This window comes from Gopherus evgoodei, chromosome 23, assembly GCF_007399415.2.
Source record: "Gopherus evgoodei ecotype Sinaloan lineage chromosome 23, rGopEvg1_v1.p, whole genome shotgun sequence".
NCBI classification, from domain to species: domain Eukaryota; kingdom Metazoa; phylum Chordata; order Testudines; family Testudinidae; genus Gopherus; species Gopherus evgoodei.
In genome coordinates, this window is record NC_044344.1 from 5,608,482 (window position 1) to 5,631,525 (window position 23,044).

General features: G+C 50.4%; 1 protein-coding gene across 1 annotated transcript in view; it reads right to left on the minus strand.

The window, feature by feature from the left end:
- The window catches only part of SKAP1 (src kinase associated phosphoprotein 1), a 237,276-nt gene that overhangs the window by 36,787 nt on the left and 177,445 nt on the right, over positions 1 to 23,044 (minus strand). The window contains exons 5-9 of the mRNA XM_030541459.1: positions 17,993 to 18,073; positions 16,693 to 16,776; positions 11,618 to 11,742; positions 10,511 to 10,574; positions 8,657 to 8,839 (exon numbers count right to left, since the gene is read on the minus strand). Of these exons, the coding sequence (XP_030397319.1) occupies positions 8,657 to 8,839; positions 10,511 to 10,574; positions 11,618 to 11,742; positions 16,693 to 16,776; positions 17,993 to 18,073 (537 nt within the window). The remainder of the gene's footprint in view (positions 1 to 8,656; positions 8,840 to 10,510; positions 10,575 to 11,617; positions 11,743 to 16,692; positions 16,777 to 17,992; positions 18,074 to 23,044) is intronic.

The following is a 23,044-nucleotide window of genomic DNA, read 5'->3' on the forward strand; positions in this document are numbered from 1 at the left end:
GGGAAGCCATCAGCCAGCACTGGCGCAGGAAAACACATGATGTTCCAAGGGGAGCATTTCTTCTACGTGACTTTCGGTATGTGGGGGGAAAAAAAAGTTGTATCAATTATACTAAGCCTATCGGGGCCTTCTGTGTCTCTGCCCCCTCCTGCCTTGTGGTGGAGCAGGCAGCCTGACTCCTTTCCACCCCTTCCTAGCGGTAACACAGGCTGCTCTGCAGCGCTGGGCAGCAGAGTGTGTACTAACATTTCCACGGAGGGTGATCTGTCTCGCTTTCTCTCTGCTTTACGGGAAACCCCTCCAGAGAGCAGAGCTGGTTCCTGTTGCCATTACAGCTGCTGCGGATCCGCATTTCCCGCCTCTAATGGGGTCAGGCGGCTTGCTTGATTCCAGCCCCCAGCTCCCAAAGACGAGAAAACTTTACCCAAGTCCTTTTGCTTATTCTGCATTCAGCTACAAGGCGGCACCATGGCGTGGCTGGCAAAGGGAAGGAAACAGCGCCTTTCCCAGAAAGTCTCCGTCCTCTGCCACCTCAGCCCAATTTCACAGTTGACGGATCACAGAACATTTTAACCAGAATCCCTAACCCCAGTTTAAAAGTTCGAGTCTGGGAGCCAGGAATAGGGCACCAGGCCTCCAGGGTTCTATTCCTAACTCTGAGCAGAAGTGTCACCTAGTGGGTAGAGAAAGGGGGTTGAGTGTCAGGACTCCTGGGTTCTATTTCCAACTCTCAAGAGTGGGTAGAGAGAGACCCGGATGCTAGTTCTCTTCCTGGCTCTGAAAAAGAGGGTGGGGTAATTGCTGGAGCAAGGAGCTGGGAGTCAGGGCTGCTGGATTCTCTTCCCGGCTCCGTCACTGAGCTGGAAAAGTCACTTCCCTTCCAGTGAAAAAATGGGACAACAGCCTTTGTAAAGCACTCGGAGCGCCTCAGAGGAAAGGACCTATGGAAACGGAAAGTCTTTTCAGCCATCCCGACAGGCTGCAGTACGCTCCCTGTGCAGGGTACAGAGCCTTGATCCCGCTTCTCTTTGCACTGCTCTGATGGGCACAAGCGAAGCCTCTCTGACCTCACCGAAACGGATGCCTGTGGAGATATGCCCTGAGCGAGGTGCGGGGTAATTCAAACATCTGTCCCTTCTTGGGATGGGGTAGCTCGGCATGAGGTACAGTTTGTAGCGACGTCTAGGGCCGTGTCTACCCTCGAGGCAGTAGCTGTGTCTGCCTAGGGTACCTAGCTACGTGAGGTAGCGAAAGACGCTGGCAGAGAGAGGAGCAGGTTAAAGCTTTGGCAACGGGACACCACACTGCTAAAGGTAGCAATGGGAGGCACTGCTTGGGCCCACGGAGAGCCGTGTAGATACAGAGCCTACGGATCTGGCACCTCTCTACTTATTTCAGCCAGTGAGTCTCAAACTGATTTGATCGGGCCTCACTCCCTTGGGTCTGTAGGAGTTTACGCCCCCCGCCCTGCCGCACAAGTACCTATACCGATAAAAAGAAAATTAACATACAACTCCCACTAAATATTAAAAGCAGAAAAGCATTGATTCAAACAGAGCCATTTAAGTGTATCTACATTTTAAGTAAGATGCTACTTCCTGGCTTCACACTGTTGTTACTAGTGCGATGGGCAGGGCCGGCTCCAAGGTTTGTGTTGCCCCAAGCGGCGAGGGGGAAAAAAAAAAAAAAAAGGTCACGATCGGCAGCAACTCCATCACGCCGCTTTCTTCTTTGGCGGCAATTCGGCGGCAGGTCCTTCCCTCCGAGAGGGACCGAGGGAGCCGCTGCCTAATTGCCGTCAAAGAGCCCGACTTGCCACCCCTTCCACTTGGCCACCCTAAGCACCTGCTTGCTGAGCTGGTGCCTGGAGCCGGCCCTGGCAATGGGTGCGGCTGTTTATTGGCAATACCATCCCATGCCACCAGAGCCGTCCCTAGCTATTCTGGGGTCCTACACAGGCCCCCTGTATGTGTGCGTGGGGGCAGGCCTCTGCACGGCAAGGGAGCGGGGGGCGGGCCCCAGGCCTCCACGGGGGTGGTGGGACTGGCTTTGAGGGGGTGGGGGAGGACCACCCCCCAGCACTCACCGGCGGTGTGGCTGGGGCCAGGTCGCTGCACTTCCTGCTGCTGGTGAGCGCAGCCGTGGCCCTGCTGCAGAGCTCAGGGGAGCAGGGGTGGGGCTGGGGGGGAGCAGGGGTGAGAAGAGCTGGAACAGGGACTGGAGCAGCACGCAGCTGTGTAGGGTACCAGGAAATTTGGTGCCCTAGATTTCCTGGTGCCCTACGCAGCTGCATACTTTGCGTATGGGTAAGGACGGCCCTGTGTGCCACCCCTGGTTCTGCGCTGCTGCTGGCAGAGGGGCTGCCTTCAGAGCTGGGCGCCCAGCCAGCAGCCGCCGCTTTCCGGCCACCCAGCTCAGAAGGCAGCGCTGCAGCCAGCAGCAGCACAGAAGCAAGGGTCTAAGATGCCACGTTCTAAGATGGATGCCCTGTTCCTCTCAAACCTCAAGCGTTATTCGTTGCTGTGGGGAAAACGTGCACAGTAAGTTGTTTTTTCCCCCCTAAAGCTTCTCATGCCCCCCCGAATACTGTACATTCTGTGCTCCCCAGTTTGAGAACCTCTGGTCTGAGCAGTGCCTCAGCTTCTCTGCTGCTACTTCTACCCATGCTAGCTGGGCATGCAGCGTCTGTACTCCACACAGGTCCTGTTGCACCGAGGGACAGAGTTAGCAATCACTTCTGGCATATTCACATGTTCTAAGGAGACTAGATTGCACAGCGGAAAGTGGAGGCCACATGCGGTTACCCATATAGGCCGACATCAGCGTCTCTCAGCTGCTCCTCCCCTACCCCGAAGCTCATATCCTCAGCCTCACCTGTTGCCACACCACAACTGAACACTCCACACTGGGATTGGGGGGTGGGGGTGTCAAAGCTTCATCTCCCCAGTGAGTCAAACCGCTCCCCTGCACAACACAGAGGGCCACGGAGTCACCCGATGCTGACATACGCCAGGCCACGCACTTCCACCAGCCACATGATGCCAAGGCTACATCCCTCCTTAAGCAACAAGCTCCACTGTGTGACGGAGGAGGGGACCCGGCCTCACATGACGCTGGCATGTTCAGGGCTCTACATTAAATTCACGTCGGGCTTCCCCTTGCCGTGGGTGGTGCGTTCCGTGCCTGGTGCCAGCCCGCAAGTGGCAGGCTGAGCGAGTGGATTGGAAGCCGTGAACTGAAACATTAATATCATAATTAAATGCCAGCCTGTCTCCTAGCTGCACAGTGCCCCAGAAGGGCTGTGATGGATGGAGGCTTTTAGGAAGGAAGAGAGAGAACTCACAAGCTTTGGTTGGATTTTCCTCAGGAAAATGTTCCTCGGGAGCAGCTTGCTGGGGAGACTTCCCCATAACAGGCTCCATTCACCCTGCTTTGTGGTGCCTGCCACCCTGGCCAGTGCTATGGGACCCTTTCCTGTCTAATGCCCAGGAGCAAATATCCCACCATCTACTGGACCCACTGAAACTGCTCCCAGCTAGTGCATGCTGGCAGGTCACCCGCCTCTGCCCAGGGCTCAGGCAAATGTCCCAAGGGCTGGAGGCTGGGGTGGGGGACAGTGATCAAGGAACTGACCCAGCCCCCTGCTCCTAAGCAAGGTTGACAGCAGTCGCAATATGGAGATTCCCACAAGAGCAGCCAGGTGGGAGACCCTTGTCTTTGAATGTCTACACTGCTTTTTTCAGCTCCGCAGCCTGAGTCCTGCGGGTCCCAGATAATTGACCAGGGCTCTGAGGGGTTTTCTTTGCAGTGTAGATGTACCCTTAACCCCATCAGCAGCTCTGGCTCAAGCCCAGTTCTAACCTGCAGTTTTGTCCTCTCCCTGGAAGAGAGTTAAAATTTGGTACCACGCATGGTGCGGTGGATCAGTTAGGTTGTTTACACTGTAAAACCCCTTCACCCTGTTGTGACCAGGTGCCCTGAGTTGGTTATAGTGTAGACAGGCCCAAAAGAGAAGGCAGGCCAAGTTCCGCCTCCTAGGGCAGAGATTGGTCTCAGATACTACAACGCCAAAAAAAAAAAGATACACCCACTGGCAAAACCCCGACGGGTCTTTTCTGATCCCGCTTCCCTCCAGCTTTGCTCCCCCTGCCAATATGGAATCTACCAGTGCCCGAAAAGGCTGAACACGCTGCCTTTAATGAGGCACTGATGTGGCATGTTCCACCACAGCTGGATTTCAAACCCGATTCCCTCTAACCCCCCACAGGGGAAAACTGTTTCCCCAGCCACGGGTTCCAAGAGACCAGGGAATCTTGTCTTTCTCACCCCCTCGCCGGGCACAGCTACCGAGCCCTGGTGCTATGCTGGAGCAGCCTGCATGAGGGGCAGATTCTCAGAGGAGCTGTGTTTTAATGTAGCAATTTGATTCAATTTTCCACTCTATAAAATTACCCATCACTGCTCGTTGCTTCCTAACAGACACCTTCACTCTTAATTTAACAATCCTATTGAATTCTGCCAGGGAAATTGGAAAAATTTATCACCTGTGAAATTTTATTTTTCCTTGGTTGTATCTGTTTTTGTAAAACTTCATTAACAACGATGACTTGCTGAGGAAATTATCTCCCCCCCCCTTTTTTTTTAAACTTGGAACAAGAGAAAAAATAGCTCGACCTCAGCAGAGATTGTTATTTGCATAATAAAAACACACAACATGGAGATTCCAGGGGAGGGCAGGAATGGAGAAAGCAGAAGCTTCCTCAGTTAGTTCTCTTGGGTATTTATCTGGCTCCCGGTACCGCAGGATCTGAGCACCTCACAATCTTTGATGTATTTAATCTTAAAACATCCCCTGTGGGGCAGGGCAGGGCTGTTCTCTTCACTGTACAGATGGGGAACGGCGACAGGGAGATGCTAAGTGGGTTGACCAAGCTCACACAGGAAGTCTTGAAGGAGTCTTCAGCTACTGTTCAAAACCACTGGACCATCCTTCCTCTCTTTACAGTCCCCTCAAACCTGCCTCCCGTATCACCCAGCGACGGAGGCAAAAAATGACTGCTGAGCAATAGTGGCCCATTGGGAGGGAAAAGTGGGCAGTGGCTTTGCGGAGCTGGATCGCCGGAACCCTCTCCGGGGGAACGGTGGTGGATCTGCTGCCTCTGACACCCTCCACGCCCACGTGCAGACAGGACATGCGCCACAGTGAAGTGGCTTTACGCCACAAGACTTCTCATATGATCCCAGTTTCCATATGGCCTGTCTGGTAAGAGCTCCACCAGGAGCTTTTCACCCACCCCTGGAAGTTGCAAGGGACAACGGCTGCTAAGGTGCATCTACGCTTCCTGCAGTTATTCCCGTCAGAAGGGCTGGGACCCAGCAATCCCCCTTTTGCCTTCTCTTGCCCTCCCCAGGATACTCTAGGAATAACGACTCTGTTCTTCCTGTGCACACTCCAACGGATATTGATTTTCAACCGAGTTTGCCACCAGCAGGTTCTCCTGTAGTTTGCAGAGGGGACAGGGGAGCCCTTGGGCTAGCAAAGACGTCTCACGGGGGGGTCATCACCAAAGGAAGGGAACACACTGCCATAAAATATCAGGATTGGAAGGGACCTTGGGAGGTCATCTAGTCCAACCCCCTGCTCAAAGCAGGACCAATCCCCAACTAAATCATCCCAGCCAGGGCTTTGTCAAGCCTGACCTTAAAAACCTCTAAGGAAGGAGATTCCATTACCTCACTAGGTAACCCATTCCAGTGCTTCGTTCCCCTCACTCATGCAAAGTGCTACCTAGATCAGTATGGTGGCATTTTAAACGCCCCCCTGTCTCCTGCACCCGTTCACCTTTATCCTCCTTGCAAATGACAGCACATGGCTTGCAAGGCAGTAGAGAATGGGGCCATAATTTTGAAAGTCGGTAGATACAGTGCTCCTTGGGAGAACGGCTACCAACTCAGCGAAAGTTTTGCAAAGCGACCTATTTCCAGACGGACAATCCTAGCTCTCATAATTCCCCTCCCCGGTTCTTTTTATTACTTCAGGGCATTCGTACAACAATTAGATCCTTGCAGCTCCAAGGTTCACCCGCTCCTGCTGTTCGTCCCCCCATCTGTCGTCAGAAACCTGCCTTTGTGCTGTCTCAGTTCATTGCTATGGAGTCGGTTGTGGGTACTGGGAACAGATCAATATTGCCCTCCCATCCTGCAATCATGAATGCCATAGGTGATGACTTTATTTTCCCATGGGGGTGCTCTGCCACTAGACCCCACCCTTGCTCTGCCTCTTCCCGCCTCCGCTCCAACCCCGCTCCTAAGGTTCCTGCCTGCCCACTGCTCTCCGCCCTCCCCAGCTACCAAACAGCTGATCGGCGGTCCTGACGAACAGCTGTGGCTGCCGGGTGCTGAGCAACCATTATTTTTTTTCCATAGGTTCTTGAGCCCCCAAGGAGTCAGTGCCGATGATGAATGCTGTTTGGAGTTGCTGAGAAAAGTACTCATCAACAGGGCTGTGTGGGGTGGGGTGGCTCTCACCAGACAAAGGGCAGTGTATCCCTCCCCACATCCATCCGAGACCCTGTAAGCAACACAGGACGGGTTAGTATCTTCCCCTGTCCCTATGCTGGGTTATCTCCCTGCCAAGATGAGAGAATGATCAAAGTCCCAGGGAAAGAGAATCAGCTAGGCCATTGGACAGGGACTGCCGGAGGCTGGTCAGGCAGATTTAGGTGCTGCTGCAGCAGTTTCTCGATGCACACGGTGAAGGTCACAGGATTCTCAAGGGCGTTTACGAGTGCTGTGGTTCTCAAGGATTTCCCCGCCTGTGGCGTGAGCTGCTCACTCCCACAATGCTTTGCAGTTGCAGAAGTGGTGAAAAGGCCTCTGTGTAAGGATGGATTTCGCCCCCCTGTGCACAGAAATCCAGCTGAAACCAGCACCCTGTACCCGGGCCTTTCTGCACTCTGAGCAGGAACCTAGCAGTAATGCATAGGTGCGGTGATAATGTCTGTTACAACCAAAAATGACCCGTGTCTGCTGATAGCTGGGGGGCAGAGTGAGGGCAGCCAGATTCAGCAGTGTTACTGAGCATGCTCAGTACAAGCCAGGCAGCAAATAGGGGGAGCGGGCATGTGACCCCACATGCCACCCCCCACATGCATTGCCTCTGGTTACACCACCACTTAGAGGCTCCAACTGCGATCATGGCTCCATCGTGCTCGGCACTGCACATACACATAGCCCGAGACAGCCTCTGCCCCAGAGAGCTTCCAGGCTAAACAAACAATAGGTTGGCTGAAAAACAGAGGCAGAGGGAAGCGAAGCAGCTCAACCAAGGTTATGCAGCAGGTCAGTGGCACAGCGAGGAACAGAATCTATCCAGTGCTGCAGCCACCTCTACCTTGCTTCCAAACGGCTGAGCACAGACCCTTACGCCCGAGAGCTCAGGCTCTTCGTTGCTGCTTGGTGGAACATCCTGGCATCTTTAATTTAGTTTTTAAATCACTAAAAATGCAAAAGCTCCAAAAATAAATAAAAGGAAACGAGGACCTAATTTTCATGCAAATGCTCCTAGCCAGGGGGAAGATGGAGCGGTGGGGGGAGGGAGGATGAGACAATGGCAGAATTGTTTCCAACTAGAATATTTTCCAACTTTCTCTAGGCGGCCTCAGTAGCTCTTGAAATCGGAACAAGAGGAGAGGAAGCTGGAGCAAAGCAGGGTAGGGTATAAATTTGCAGTGGTGGTAAAGCAGCCTCTCAGCCTGGGATCCTTGTAAATGTCTCTCTGGTTCCCTGAGCAGGAACAATCGTCCATGGGGCTATGTGAAGAATGCAGGGTACGTCTCCACCATGGCCAGGGGTACGAACGGCCGCTTGTGTAGATGCATTAGCATGAGCTGTTCTCTTGCTAATAGAAGAAGTGAGGATGCACAAGCCTGCCTGACTCCTCCGGCAAACGGATATGCTACCGCAGCCAAATCAACTCCAAGGAATAACGGTGCGCACAGGCACCTCTCCAGCCTTGCTACATTTGACAGCAGGCTCCGGAGCAGGTTCCATGGTGCTTTTTTGTGGTCGGGAACAATGCAGAGGGCGTTGGCCCTTCTGAACTGTACAACTTTGCACTAGCAGGGCTGCTCCCGAGTTCCTCAACCAGCCGCTACAGCTTGGTTCACTCCCATGCATGTTGCATCTTTGGCAACTGAGGGCAAATCTTTAATTTCGCTATGTGTTGTCCCTTGCAAGACCAGAAGCTGCAACACAGTTACAGATCCTAAGCCCACCAGAAGGGACCATTGTGATCATCCCACAGAACACAGGCCAGAGACTCCTCCTTTGAGCCCAGCAACGTGTCGTTTAAATTAGAGCACATGTTTCAGACACACACCTGACCTTGATTTAAGAGACTCCAAGTCCCAGAGAAGCCACTGCACTGGGAGAGAAACGGGGTAACTCTCATGGTCCGTGGTGGACCAAGTGAACACAGCTGGGAAAAGCCACATAGATCAGAACATGCTACATTCAGTAGAAACGTTCCTATGAAACAACCCTTTTTACTCCAAAGAAAGTGGTTTGTTGAGGGGATATAAATACCCCTCTGCTACGTCTGCAGCCCATTGCGAGCGGCCAGGGCATTTCTTCACCTGACTGCTCGGCTGCTCACCTGGTAGAACCTCATAGATGTCCTCTTCCTCCTCCCCACTGGCTGCTGCCACCTCCTGCTCCACGTTTTGGTTATAGTGGGATTTCGCGTTTGGAGAGCCAAAGCCATCAATGTCATCGTAAGCTTCTTCCTCTTCCTCTTCCTCCTCCTCCTCATCGTAGGGAATGGTGAGGGAGCTCATGTCTGGCAGGAGGGATGATGAAAACAAAGGAATGAATTGAAGGAAAACAAAAACCACCACGTTAAATGCTCGTGCTTCCGTCATGAGCTGAAATCTACCAGAAAAGTCAGGCAACTATCCTGCAGTGCTTATCGTCAGCCTTGTTCTGCAATAATACAGAACCGGGGTGCAGGGGGGGAAGGATGGAGGGAGAAGCGCCCCCTTTTATGGTCCATGGGTGTCTGGCCTAACGCATGGGCTAGGAGCACATGAGATGAAGATCGGGAAAGGGGATAAGAAACCCTGGGGAAGGGGAGGACGTCTCCAGGGTGCAAAGCTATGCTTCTTTTCAAGCAGGAAAATAGGATGGAGAGATTCTTAATGAATCCTACCTCCCCACCCAGAGGACACTCTGCAGGGCACACTGACCTCAGCAGAGAGCCGAAGAAAGGAAACGTGGTCAGCGGACTTGTCTCAGACAATGTAATGGAACTGATTTGCCAGCAGGGCCAACGTTTTAACAGACACACTGGACATCATTGTAGGATAGGGTGCACTGAAGCTGCCTTCCCTCTTTAGGAGGTTTGCACATCTCAGGTTAGCTTCTGGTCTCAGCTATGCTGGCATAAATCTGGAGTAACTTCCGTGAAGTCAGAGAAGCGACTCCAGATTTCCACCAGAATCTGGCCCTTAGTGATAAGTCACAGGCATGAACCCAGAACAGGCCCATCCCTGTTTTTCAAGTTCCACTCAAGGTTCTTGCAAAAAACAAAACAAAAAACCCCCACAGTGGTTGGTTCTCTCTGTAGGAGAGATATAGAGTGAAATTGGCAGCCCTTGTCCTTGAAACAACAACAGTGTCTTTCTCTCCACCAACAAAAGCTCACAGTCCAGTAAGCGATGCTGGATAACTGGGCCCTTTCCCTCCTACTCCAGTCTCTCTCCTCGTACATACGGCTGCGCTAGCTGATTGTGGGACAACTGGATAGATTCAACAGCCCGCTCTGCCCAGGGACAACTGCATCACTCTCTCTACCATATTTGATTATAGCTCCTACACCCCACGGTCAGTGCCAACCCCCCGGATTGGCCAGCAGAGGGTGCTGTAAGAGCAGGCATTCAGCAGCCCAATAAGTGAAGTCAGACCCGTGAAGAGTCGTAACGAATTAGCTTTGAACCCCCCATGTTCTTTGCCCCGTGCCAATGGGCTGCGTCGGCTGCATCCTGCTTTTCTATTCATTTGGGGGCCTTCGTTTATTGTGGAGAAGAGTTTAAGGGCATCAGCGCCAGGAGGAGAAGCAGAGTGGAAGGATTTGCTAGTGGTAAAAGCCCTGGACCAAGAGAGGAGACTATGGGGGTCTAGTCCCAGGTCCGAGGGGGAATATTGTCTGGTTTTACAGCTTGGGACTGGGAATCAGGATTCCTGGGTTCTTTTCTCAGCTCTGACACCAACTTGCCCTCTGACCGTAGCTCTCTTTCGATTTTTCCATCTGTATAATGGGGATAACAATAATATAGATACCCACCCTGGGGGCTGCAAGGTCTAATTCCTCAATATTTGGGGAGCTCTTTGAGATCCAGGGATGGAGGCAGCTAAAGAAGTGCAAAGCTGTCAGCAGATAATGGCCCCAGACTGTCTGAATGAACTGTAAAGTCAAGCAAGTTGGCTACAGCGCTCCCCGACAGCTACTCACCCTTTAACAGAAACTGGATCTGATCCACCCAGTCTTTAGCCTCTGCAGGACTGGAAGCTGTAAACTAGGGAGAGAATTCATTTGTTAGGTCATTCATGTTTTAAGCAGAGGTTGTGGAGACAAGCTCCTAGACCAGGGGCCTGGAAGCCAGGACTCTGGGATTCTATTTTTGGCCCAGGGAGCTAGTTTAGTGGTTCAAATGGGTGACTAGGATTCAGGACTCCTGGGTTCTGTTCCTGGTCCTGCCCCTCACCCACTGGATGACCTTGGGTCATCTCTCTATGCCTCTGTTTCCCCATCTGTACAATGGGGATAATGCTGCTGACCTACCACAGAGAAGGTTGTCAGGCCTCGTTCATGATTCAAATGATTTGGTCTCATCAGATAAGTGGTGGTGTTACTGAGTGTGAACCACCACTCTAGATCCAACTCCCTCTGAAATTCACGTTAAGTTCAGATCCAAATGTTACGGCTTGGATCGTTTCTATGACAGCACTTTCCAGCCTCGCCCACCGAAGCCCAGGGAGTTGGAGACCTGGTTTAACCACTTCCACCCAGCGTGAAGGCCGTTTGTGACATTCCTTTTACAACTAGACCTTCCAGACCCAATTTCTCTGTTGCTTTGCACCTTGCAGACTCATTTACCACTGGGCCAGATGAGGGCAAAGTGCTTCGGTTCTGCCTGCATTTTACACTCGCTTTGTACCAGTATAAAAGGGCCGTACAAGATGCAAGGCTGTGGAGAAGCAGACTATCCGATCAGCAACGGAGGTGAGTGTTGTCAAAGCAGGACCGACTGAACACCGTGCAGCAGGTCACAACGGGACGCTTGGAAAGGTTTGGGTTCAGACGATCGTTCAAGAATGAGGGACACCAAAACCTTCCGGCCTTGTTTCTGCTGCCACGGATTCGGGTTTAGGGGACGATGACATGGAAAAAGGTCTCCCCCCACTCAGAGATTCAGGCACATCAAGCCATACAGACTATACAGTAAATAGCAACATGCCAGGTGCACGCTGTTGTATTATACACTCAGCGGTCTCATGCTCAAAGCGGCCGGGGCTCAGAGAGCACAGAAAAAAGGACCATTTCTTCTACTGATCCTACCTCGTAGCTGCGTTTTCCAGGGCTCATGAGTTTGAAACAGGATTCTCTTCGGGAGTCTTTGCGCAGGTGGAAAGCCAGGTGGGCACTGTAGCTCTCAATGGGAAAAGTCCCTTTTGGTTGCTTGCCTACAATGATAAATAATATTACTGACTTTGTGTGGCTGCAGCACCTTTCTTTGAAGGAGCTCACGGTGCTTCACAGAAGGGGGGGTTCGCTCATTTCACAGATGGGGAAACTGAGGCACAGACCTGCCCAAGGGGTCTCAGCAAGTTCAGTGGGAAATGGACAGAAAACTCCTAAGCCCCCTGGTGTGAGCATCTGTATTCCCAGGAGAAGGAACTTTTGTAGAGTTTTCCCTGTTAGATGAAGGACCAGCAAAGCGGAGGCCCTCCTAACAACACTCGCGGGACAGTAACAGCAAAGGAAAGTTTGTTAGGGTCACACGGACACACAAGCTGAGCTGCCTGTAATGAAGCAGAGACCTTGGTGTACTTGGGGAAATATGATACAAATGATTATGCTGCTGCTGGTTGAGGATTAACGGCTTGGTGCAAACAAAGAGAAAGAAGAAACTATTTAGCGAGGCCTTTGACAATTTGCCTCTGGAAACTTGGAGACATGCAGACATGCAGGTATTGGATCATATCCTCAGCTGGGGTGAACTGACATAGCGCCACTGATGTCAACAGAACTTCACCAAATATACACCGGCTGCGGATCCCGTCGCTCGTTTCCTTATTGTAACTGGCCACTAGCTGGTTTCTTTTTGTGTCAAGGGAGAGAGAACATCTACTGGATACAGGAGAAAAAACTGGGAGTTTTATTCCTGGCTCTGCTACCGATTTTCAGGGAGGTCTTGGAAAAGTCATGCCACCTGCCTATGCCTCAGTTTCCCCATCTGTAAAATGAGGGTAGTGATACGTAGTATCATAGCAATATGAGACTGCAAGGGACCTCAACAGATCATCTAGCTCAGTCTCCCAGCACTGACACAGGGCTATATATTATCTAGACCATCCCTGACCATAGGTGCCAACTCTGTGGGTGCTCCGGGGCTGAAGCACCCTTGGGGAAAAACTGGTGGGTGCTCTACACCCACCAGTAGCTCCCTGCCCCGCCCCAGCTCACCTCCACCTCCCCAAGTGTGCCGCCACATCATGCTTCTCCCCATTCCCTCCCAGGACTTGCGCCGCAAAACCACTGTTTCACGCGGCAAGCCTGGGAGGGAGGAGGGGGAATGTGGAGCGCTCAGGGGAAGTGGCGTAGCCGGGGCGGGGATCTGAGGAGGGGTCCAATGGGGCAAGGAGGGGCGGAGTGAAGGTGGGGACTTTGGGGCAGGGGTGGAGTCGGGATGGGGGCACAAGCACCCACCAGTGCAGAAAAATGTTGGCGCCTGTGTCCCTGACAGGTGTTTGTCTAACCTGTGCTTATAAACCTTCAATGACAGAGATTCTACAATCTCCCGAGGTAATTTATTCCAGGGTTTAACTACTCTTACTGTTAGGAAGTTTTTCCTAATGTCTAACCTAAATCTCCCTTGCTGCAATTCAAGCCCATTGCTTCTTGGCCAGTCCTCAGTAGTTAAGGACAACAATTTATCACCCTGCTCTTTATATAACAACCTTTTAGGTACTAGAAGACTTATGTCCCCGCTCAGTCTTCTCTTCTCCAGACTAAACAAACCCACTTTTTTCCGTCTTTCCTCGTAGGTCATGTTTTCTGGATCTTTAATCATTTTTGTTGCTCTCCTCTGGACTTTCTCCAGTTTGCTCACATCTTTCCCGAAGAGTGGTGCCCAGAACTGGACACAATACTCCAGCTGAGGCCTTATCAGTGCTGAGCAGAGAGGGAGTATTACTTCTTGTGTCTTGTTTACAACACCTCTGCTAATATATCCCAAAATCACGTTAACTTTTTTTGGCAACAGTATTACATTGTTGACTCATATTTAGTCTGGGATCCACTAGAACCCCCAGATCCTTTTCGACACTACTCCTTCCTAGGCAAAAAGAGCAGGAGGACTTGTGGCACCTTAAAGGCTAACAAATTTATTTCAGCATAAGCTTTCGTGGGCTACAGCCCACTTCTTCTATGCATCTGAAGAAGTGAGCTGTAGCCCACGAAAGCTTATGCTGAAATAAATTTGTTAGTCTCTAAGGTCCCACAAGTCCTCCTGTTCTTTTTGCGGATACAGACTAACACGGCTGCTACTCTGAAACCTTCCTAGGCAGTCATTTCCCATTCTGTATTTATATTGCATTGTATTTGTATTTGTGCAATTGATTATTCCTTCCTAAGTGGAGTATTTTGCACCTGTTCTTATTGAATTTCATCCTATTTATTTCAGATCATTTTTCCAGTTTGTCAAGATTATTTTGAATTCTAATCCTGTCCTCCACAGTGCTTGCAACCCCACCCAGCTTGGTACCATCCACAAACTTGACAAATGTACTCCCTTGGCATTACCCAAATTATTTCTGAAGATACTGAATAGAACCAGACCAGGACAGATCCCTGCAGGACCCCACTCGATACACCCTTCCAGCGTGACTGTCAACCATTGAGAACTACTCTCTGAGGTCACTTTTCCAATCAGTTGTGCACCCACCAGATAATAGGTTAATCTAGGCTGTCTTTCTCTAGTTTGTTTATGAGACGATCACATGAGATAAAATCAACAGCCTTACTACAATTGAGACAGATCACATCTACTGCTTCCCCCACCTATCCACAAGGCTTGTTACCCTGTCAAAAGAAGGATATTAGCCTGGTTTGACATGATTTGTTCTTGACAAATCCATGCTGTAACTTACCACTGTATTTTCTTCTAGGTGTCTACAAATGGATTGTTTGATTATTTGCTCCATTATTTTTCCGGGTACCAAAGCTAAGCTGACTGGTCTACAATTCCCTGGGTTGTCCTTATTCCCCCTTTTTATAGAGAGGTGCTAAATTTGCCCTTTTCCAGTCCGTCTTTCATGAGTTCTCAAAGACAACTGCTAATGGCTCAGAGATCTCTTCAGCCAGTTCCCTAGGTACTCTGAGATGTATTTCATCAGGCCCTGCAGACTTGAAGACATCTCACTTGTTTAAGTAATTCTTAACTTGTTATTTTCCTGTTTTAGCCTCAGATCCTCCCCACTGACGCTAATGTTCATAGGTGCCGGAGCTGGAGCGCTCATGGCAAAAAATTAGCCGGTGCTTTGCACCCACTGGCAGCCGAGCTCCCTCCAGCTCCTCCTACCTGCCAGTGGCCCCACTGATCAACTCCTCCCCCACCCTCCCAGTGCTGTTTCATGGCGTGCAGGAGGTGCTGGGAGGGAAAGGAAGGAGCATGGAAGGGGCATGCTCGGGGGGCGGGATGAGGCAGGGTAGGGGTGGGGCCTTGGGAGAAGGGGTGGGGTGGGGAGTCGAGCACCCCCTGGGTAAAGAGGAAGTCGGCACCTAAGGCTATGTTAGTTGCCAATCACTACCAACTTATTTTTGGTGAAAACTGAAACAAAACCGGCCTTTAATACTTTGGCCATTGCTGAGATTTTCTGTTATCGTCTTTCCCTCCTCATTGAGTACAGGCCGACCTTGTGCTTGTGCTTGGTCTTCCTCCTGTTTCTTACTGTAAAACATTTCTCTTTTATGTCCCTGGCTAGTTTAATCTCATTTTGTGCCTTGGCCTTTCTAGTTTTGTTTGCGTTGGTTTTTTATATTCATCCTTTGCAATTTGACCTAGTTTCCACTTGTTGGAGGATTCTTTTTTGAGTTTCAGGTTGTTGAAGATCTGGGTAGGCCAGAGTGATCTCTTACCTATTTCTTATCTTTCCTGTGCATTAGGATAGTTTGCGCTTGTGCCTTTAATAGTGTCGCTTTAAAAACAGACCTACCCCCTTGGGTGACTGGGGTAGCAAAGCCTGATCTTGTTAACGTGCTCGGAGATCCTCAGAAGAAGGGTGCTAGAGAAGGACAAAATTATCCCCATCTGTGAGAGTCAGCGGATTTTCTTTTTGTCCTAACAGCAGAAGAGTCATCTTAAAACGAAGAATATGATGTGCGTGCGTTAAAGCTGTCAGCATGCAGCGTTTCTGGATGGGCGGAACTGTATAACAAAGCCCATATATCTAGCCGTGCCAAACTCTGTTGGAGGTATTAGCTGTGTGTTTATATGTACCTGATGGACCATAACTGCAAAATATTTATATACACTGACACATGGATTATATACAGTCACTTGGGGAGTTAAAGCCCAGCTGATGCCTAATGGAAAACTTGGTTCAGCATTTTATTTACACAGTTCCACTCCTGTGTTTCTCTTCTCTCCTTCTTTACCAATAAGTATATTGAAATAAAACAAGGCCAAGATCTTTCTAAATATGCCTCCCGCTGATGCCTCATCTGGCATCAATCACCCTCGGGCACATCATCATTATTTACCAGCTGGGTGAAATGAGAAGTCGGAACTTCAAGTGAGACACCAACAGATAGCAGGAAGCAATGGACTCTTAAGAAAACCAGGACTGAGATATGAATCGTAGGAAGAACTGAGCATCCTAATCCCCGAGATACCTTTGAAAATGGCAGCCGACACCTGGTTTTGGAGCAAAATGAAGAGGAGGAAATTGGTGCATAGGCATAATCTTTAACCTGTGGAACTCGCTGCCACAAGACATCATTGAGGCTAAGAGCTTAGCAGGGTTAAACCTTCCTCCAGAGATTAGTGATTTGTATGGCTAATGAGAACATTCACAGCTACACAAGAGGGGATGAAAAACAGAAGGGATATCAACCTTCCTGCAAGGCACAAGCCAGCCAGCATCTAGCACAGTAGAACCTCTAGACAATACTTTAATACAAACAACAGAAAATGACAGGATTCAATAGTGCAAACTAAGGAATGACTCCAATTCGCTGGGCCAGTTTTTTCCCCTGAAGCCCCAGGGACTTCAAGAGAGAATGCTCTGCAACTATCTCCCCATGAGGCAATAGTGTTAAACAAGGGCCCGCCCCGTCTCGTCCCAGCCCATTTGAGCTCCCAGCCACCAGACGTGGCTTGGAGAACACAAAGCAGGTGCTTTGCCGCTTACTTTTTTCATTTGCATAGTACAGAAAGGTCCTTTTGTTGAGGATGCACCATCGCTTCTGCCACTCTGAGCCAAAGAAACCATGGTCTGTGGGGGAAACGGGAAACAAAGCAGGGGTTAAGAGCACTGCGGAAAAGATCTCATGGTCTCTTTTGTGTATTTATAGTCAGTATAAACCCTCCGTCCCTGCATAGCCCCACAAATTCCTTCATAGCATCAGGGGGCTGGAATCTAGAGTCAACTCTCAGAATTGAGCACTAGATATGGTGCTGACGACCCAAGACTCTGCCCCACACCTTTGACTCCTGCGGGCATGTCTTCACTAGGAAAAAAGGTGTGTTCTTAACGTGGTTTAGCTAACACATGGCAACTAACATGATGTAAAGCCTAATGAAGACAGGCAGTTTGTAGCTTTCACAGGCATTAGCAAGTCAAAGCAAACCTTAGCCTCCTGCATCATCTTTTCCTCGACCTGCTGACATGTGCGAAAGCTACAAATGCCTTGTCTTCCCTAAGATTTCACCCCATGGGAGCTAACCTGAGTGAAGAACCCACCTTTCTCCCTAGTGAGGACAAGACCTTAATGGTTAATCCCATTTCTGGGCTTTGCTCTTTCAGCAGAATGACGACCTGCATAAGGTGCACCCTTTGTTACTTATGATGCATAAACAAAACCTGAGAGATTCCACACACCCTTCCCTGTACAAAAGATTTTTTTCCTGCTTGTTCTTCACTGTGAGAATAATTAAGACTTCAAATCTTATCCACCCCGTTTTTGTTGTAGAGCTACTTGGATGACTCACACTACGGTGGAGACTTCTCCCAGCTCTTAAGTGGTGTTGAATCTTTAACGAAGAGAGCTTTCCTCCCACGCGCTGTAGTTAAATACAGTAGGTAATAACAGGGAGTAACGGCTGGGCTTTTGGAAACGCCCAAGTGATTTAGGTGCATAAGTCCACTGGCTTTCAATAAGACGTGAGTTCCTAAATCACTCGGGTGCTTTTCAAAATCCCACCCAAGGTATTTTAAATCATCTGACTAAAAGCCTTTCCCTTTTGGTTTATTTTGTGTCATCTTGGTATGGCTGCTGTCATGAACCTATTCAGTTCTCCAGTCATCCGCAGAGACAAGATTTGAATTTGCAAAGCAAAAACAAGCAGCAAATAAACCTTTTTCACTCCCACAACCACCTCCTACTCTCTGACTCATTTCTATATCCTCACTAAGCAGCATAAATAAAGGGGCATAAACCCACCCACCCTGCTTTGTAGGTCACTTTAAAACTGGTTTATTTGACTGTTACCTCTGGACCTTTTCTCCAAGTATCCTTGCTTCAAAACAGTCCCCAACTCTTGAGCAGGTTTCTGTATGCCGTCCTCTGATCCTAAAGAGACCAAAGCCAAGTCTTGTGAAACACACAAAAAATTTCTTATCTGCGGGCTGCACTTTTCCTCGACCAGGCAGAACCACAGACACACAATGCCTGGCCAAGCATGTATGCAACCAATGTGTACGCACACACCTGCACGATTTGTACTCTCATGTGAACCCTTCTGTACGCATCACACCCAAATTGGCTACCCCAGCCCGCTAGAAGGGTCAACAGAGCTTTTCCAAACTGTGAGGCATCCCAGCACCCACATCAGTTTTTATCTATAGGAGTCTGCTCATAGACTCATAGACTTTAAGGTCAGAAGGGACCATTATGATCATCTAGTCTGACCTCCTGCACAATGCAGGCCACAGAATCTCACCCATCCACTCCTGTAACAACCCCCTAACCTATGTCTGAGTTATTGAAGTCTTCAGATTGTGGTCTGAAGACCTCAAGCTGCAGAGAATCCTCCAGCAAGTGACCCATGCCCCATGTTGCAGAGGAAGGCGAAAAACCTCCAGGGCCTCTGCCAATCTGCCTGGAGGAAAATTCTTTCCTGACCCCAAATATGGCGATCAGCTAAACCCTGAGCATGTGGGCAAGACTCATCTGCCAGCACCCAGGAAAGAATTCTCTGTAGTAACTCAGATCCTATCCCATCTAACATCCCATCACAGACCACTGGGCATACTTACCTGCTCTAAGAACTAGGCTCACAATGAACCTTGTTAGACCAAACTTTATTAAGGTTATCGAGATGTCCATCCATCCGCCCCCACTAGGGCTTTTTAATGTCATCGTACATGAAGCAGGCAGAGAGACGGAGGCAGAAAGCAGGAGAAACATGGTAACACGCAGACCACCACCAAGTCTGCAGGGGGAATTTTACGGGTAGAAAACAAAGGAAGCACTAAGGGAGAAGATTGCAGGAGTCACCGAAGACGCATCAGCTGATTCTGACATAGCAACATAGCACAGAATACCAGTGTCAAGAACCACACCTACGATTCATGCACATGCACCCGTTCACTTTGCCGCTCAGATCCTTCTATCTCATGAGCTTTTATTGTGCCCAACCCTGTCATTCCAAAGCAACCCCCCAAAAATTAAAGTCCTGAGCCTCTCCAGCAGGATCCCAGACGGCACCTATCCCCTCTTCTCCATTGCGACCTTAAGCAGGGTGCTGTCTTTTGGGTCCTCTTGCTTTCGTACCAATGGGCCCACCCTGCCCTGCACTTTGCCCTGGCGTTAGTGTCTGCACAAGGGGTCGGGCACCAGACAAGGGTCCACATCGACTACAGGGACATCACTCATTTAGGACACTGATCCGAAGCCCACCGGAGTCAGCAGGAGTCCTTCCATCAGGCTCTGGCCTAGGAGCTAGCAAGAGGAGGATCAGGCCCACTAGCCGTGCTTCCGTCACCTTGGGTCCAGCCCCACGCTGTGCGGACAGAGATGGCACTTGGGGTCCACAAATCTTGTAGCTGCACGCTCCCACCTGCCTTGGAGATCTAGAAATATGGGGGTGACTCAGCCGTAAGCTCCCCTAACAGCACTCGTCCATGCCCAGAAGATCTTGGCTGGAGCAGATCGTCTGAGCAGCTAGCCATGGTCCCCAGACCAGCCTCCCAGGGGTAGCCTCCAGCATGTGCCCCCCCACCACTTCCTCCCCGGTAGGGTCCAGTAGTTCAAGATCCTTCTCCTCCAACCCAAAAGGCTAAGGCTGGTTTTGGGGGCAGAGCCGTTCATGTCAGGCGCTACGCCCCTGGCCACCAGTGAGAGCTCCGGGATTGTCAGCAAGTTGGAGGAGGCTTTTGCCCCCTGGCAGGATCAGGCTCGTTATTCCCAGACTTTGAGGCCGGAAGGGACAATCACGATCATCTAGACTGGCCTCCTGCCTATCTGGGGCCGGAGACCCTCGCCCAGCGACTAGCATCCAAACCCCTCGCGGGTTGCAAGACTTACGGAGGGGAGGCTGTGAAACTGACCAGACTGCACCTCATCCCCAAAATCCAGCCTGGAATTCCACAGCCCAGGGCTTGCTACTGAGAGCATCCCCCTGCCCCTCCGCCTTGGGTCTTAATAATTCGTGCTGAAACACAATAAAAAATGACTCACTACAAGCCACTAATCATCTCCCCAATGCCTGAGCTTGGCAGCCTTTTAAGTATGAGTAACTTCCCAGAATCCCAGACCAGAAGGGTTGCTCCTGTTTCCCTAGCGTGTCTCCCTCCCGGCCCAATCTATCCCTGGTGTCACCTCCCTCCTTTGCAGACTCTTTTCCTTTTTGTGTTTTGTAGTTTGCAAACTCGGGGGCTGCTATAAATCCCCACCCACGGCTCTCAGCGTGAATGCCAGACACGAGAGCGGCATCAAAGGCACAAAGTCTGGTTTTGTATATACCCCCCCACGTGGGCACCCCCCTCTGTGCTCGATATTACCTGGGAATCGGAGCCATCCACGGGGACAGATCCATAACGCCACTGAGGTCAATTTACACCAGGTGAGGATCTGGCTCCTAGGGTGAAGCTCACTTCTGGGGAGAGGCCCATCACTTAAATTCTAGTTTGAAGGCTTGAGTGGTGCATCGGTCCCACATTGGTGAATTTCACCCCTATTCAGTAGACCTGGCTTTTCCCCATGGAACAGAAAGGCGGCAAATTAAAACCCCTGCAGCAAGATACTGCTGAGGCACAGTAGGATTCAAAACCAAGACTGGACATCTGTTTGGAAGGGATATAAGGCCTCAAGCTTCAGGGCATAACCGGACCGATAACTATTTGGTGTCCGGTGGAAATTTGGCACCTTCCTCTGAAGCAGATGGTATCAGGCACTGCCAGTCACAGGACACTGGACTGGTCTGACAGGCGATAGCAATTCCTACGTTTCTAAAGTGGGACATGGAGTTTTGCTGCAGGAAGCCCATTATTGACATAGGGGCCGGCTGAGCAGTGCTGATCAGAATCCACGACTTTCCAAGACGCTGGGGTCGCTCAGAACCCTGGTGCAGGGGCCACCCGGTCTGACCTCTCTGCTCCCCACCCACACAGGGAGCAGAACCTTTGTTACAGACACATCATATGCTTTTTGTTTGATGCTGAACTTCCGACTTGGAGAGGGAAAAAGAAAAAGGCATTGTAAGCATTTTTTTAAAATCAGAATCCAGGCCTCTTTCATTAATGCAAATCTAAATGTCATTTTATGGGACATTTATAATTATGAAAATGGGCTGACGCTGCCTGGTACACAGGGGGAACAGGCAAGTATGAACATTACATTAGTGTGCCCGATGCCAGCTCACTGATCCCGCTGGCAGGAGCATAAAAAATGCTCGAGTGAAACTTTTATTTAGACGTTAAGATTCCAGGCCCCAGCGGGGTGACGGAGGCAGCCCCTGTGAGATCCCATCAGTACGAGTGTTTGAATTGAATTACCCAGGGGGAAAGGCAGGAGCTGGGAGAGCTGGTTTGCGTATTTAATTTCATTTACTTTCAGTACATTATCAGCATGGGGCTTCCCTCAGCCCCCACTCTCCATCCCCCAAGAAACAAGACTGCAGAGGAGGGTTGCGTACATGCTCCAGGGGCCAGCTGCAAGCTACAGATCTTTCTCATCCGCTCCTGCCTCTTGTGCTGGTCCTTCATGGGCAAGCAGATCCTGCACTGTCTTTTGCTGCGGTCTCCTGAGTCGAGGAGGATTCTGGGGAGCTATAAAGAGTCCAACAAACACCCCCAAGCAGAGGGGAAAAACAAGGCAGAATGGCCTAGGAGACTGAGCACAGAGCCTGGAACCAGGATCATCCATGCATAACCCAGCTCTGTCATTGGACTCACTGTATCCACATTGTGTCGTGCTCTGCCCGTCTCTCTGCATCCACCTGTCATCTCTTGTCTTAGATTGTAAGCATTTTGGGGCAGGGACCATGTTCTTGGTGTGTGTCTGTACAGTGCTGAGTGCAGTGAGGACCTGGTTCATGACTGGAGCTCCTAGACACGACCGCAATACAACTAAAATAATAAAACCTCTCTTTGGGCAAGGCACACCGCCTTTCTGTGACTCAGTTTCCCCATCAGTAAAATAGGAATCATGATACTTACCCTCCTTTGTAAATGCTATGTGATTGCTTAGTTTACACACACACACACACACACACACACACACACACACACACACACACACACACACACACACACACACACACCCTGGAAACATTAAAAGCTAAATGCCCTTATGACTGTAGCACGCAAGAGAAACATCGCTGTCAGAACCTCCCGGATACAGCCCTCGTAACACACCTGGAGCCATAAAGATGAAATCTGCGGCGAGGCATGTTACTGCAGAGGACATGGCAGTTCTGCACCCACTGCTCTATCGGGGGAGATGCAGAGAAGACAGAAGCTGTTAGGCAGAGTGTCTTCTCCCTCCAGATGCGCCCCGAGCACCCTCGGCCTAGTCTGCCACACGAGTGCTGAGCAGAATTCCATCTCTCGGCACCTCGGTGATTTTCCAAGCCAGCCACGGACGTGGGCTGCCCCGGGAGAGCCCTCCCCAGCAGGCATTGTGTATCCAAAAAAGCAGAGATGCTGGAGTCCCGGCCTGTTTCACCGGGTGCGTTCTCGCTCAATGAGAAAAGAGAATCCGAGATAGTCAGCTGGCAACACCAAGCCACGGGAAGAACACAAGAGGCCACATGGCTTGGATTGCAACAGGGCATCAGTGCTGAGGGAGGTCTTTACAGAACAAGCCGGCAGCAAATGGAGAAATTATCCTGAAAAGAAAGTCAGGGGGGCTTTTTTTTCTTTTTTTTTTTTTTTAAATACCTCCAGTTCATTCTCATGCACTAGAAAAACAAACCTCATGGGCTAGTCACAAACTAGCCAGGGACACACGCTGAGCCAAGCAGCTCAGATCTGAAGGCCAGGAAAGACGAGTACAACGTATTTGGTCCGACGCTCCTGATCAGAGAATTTCGCCCAGTAA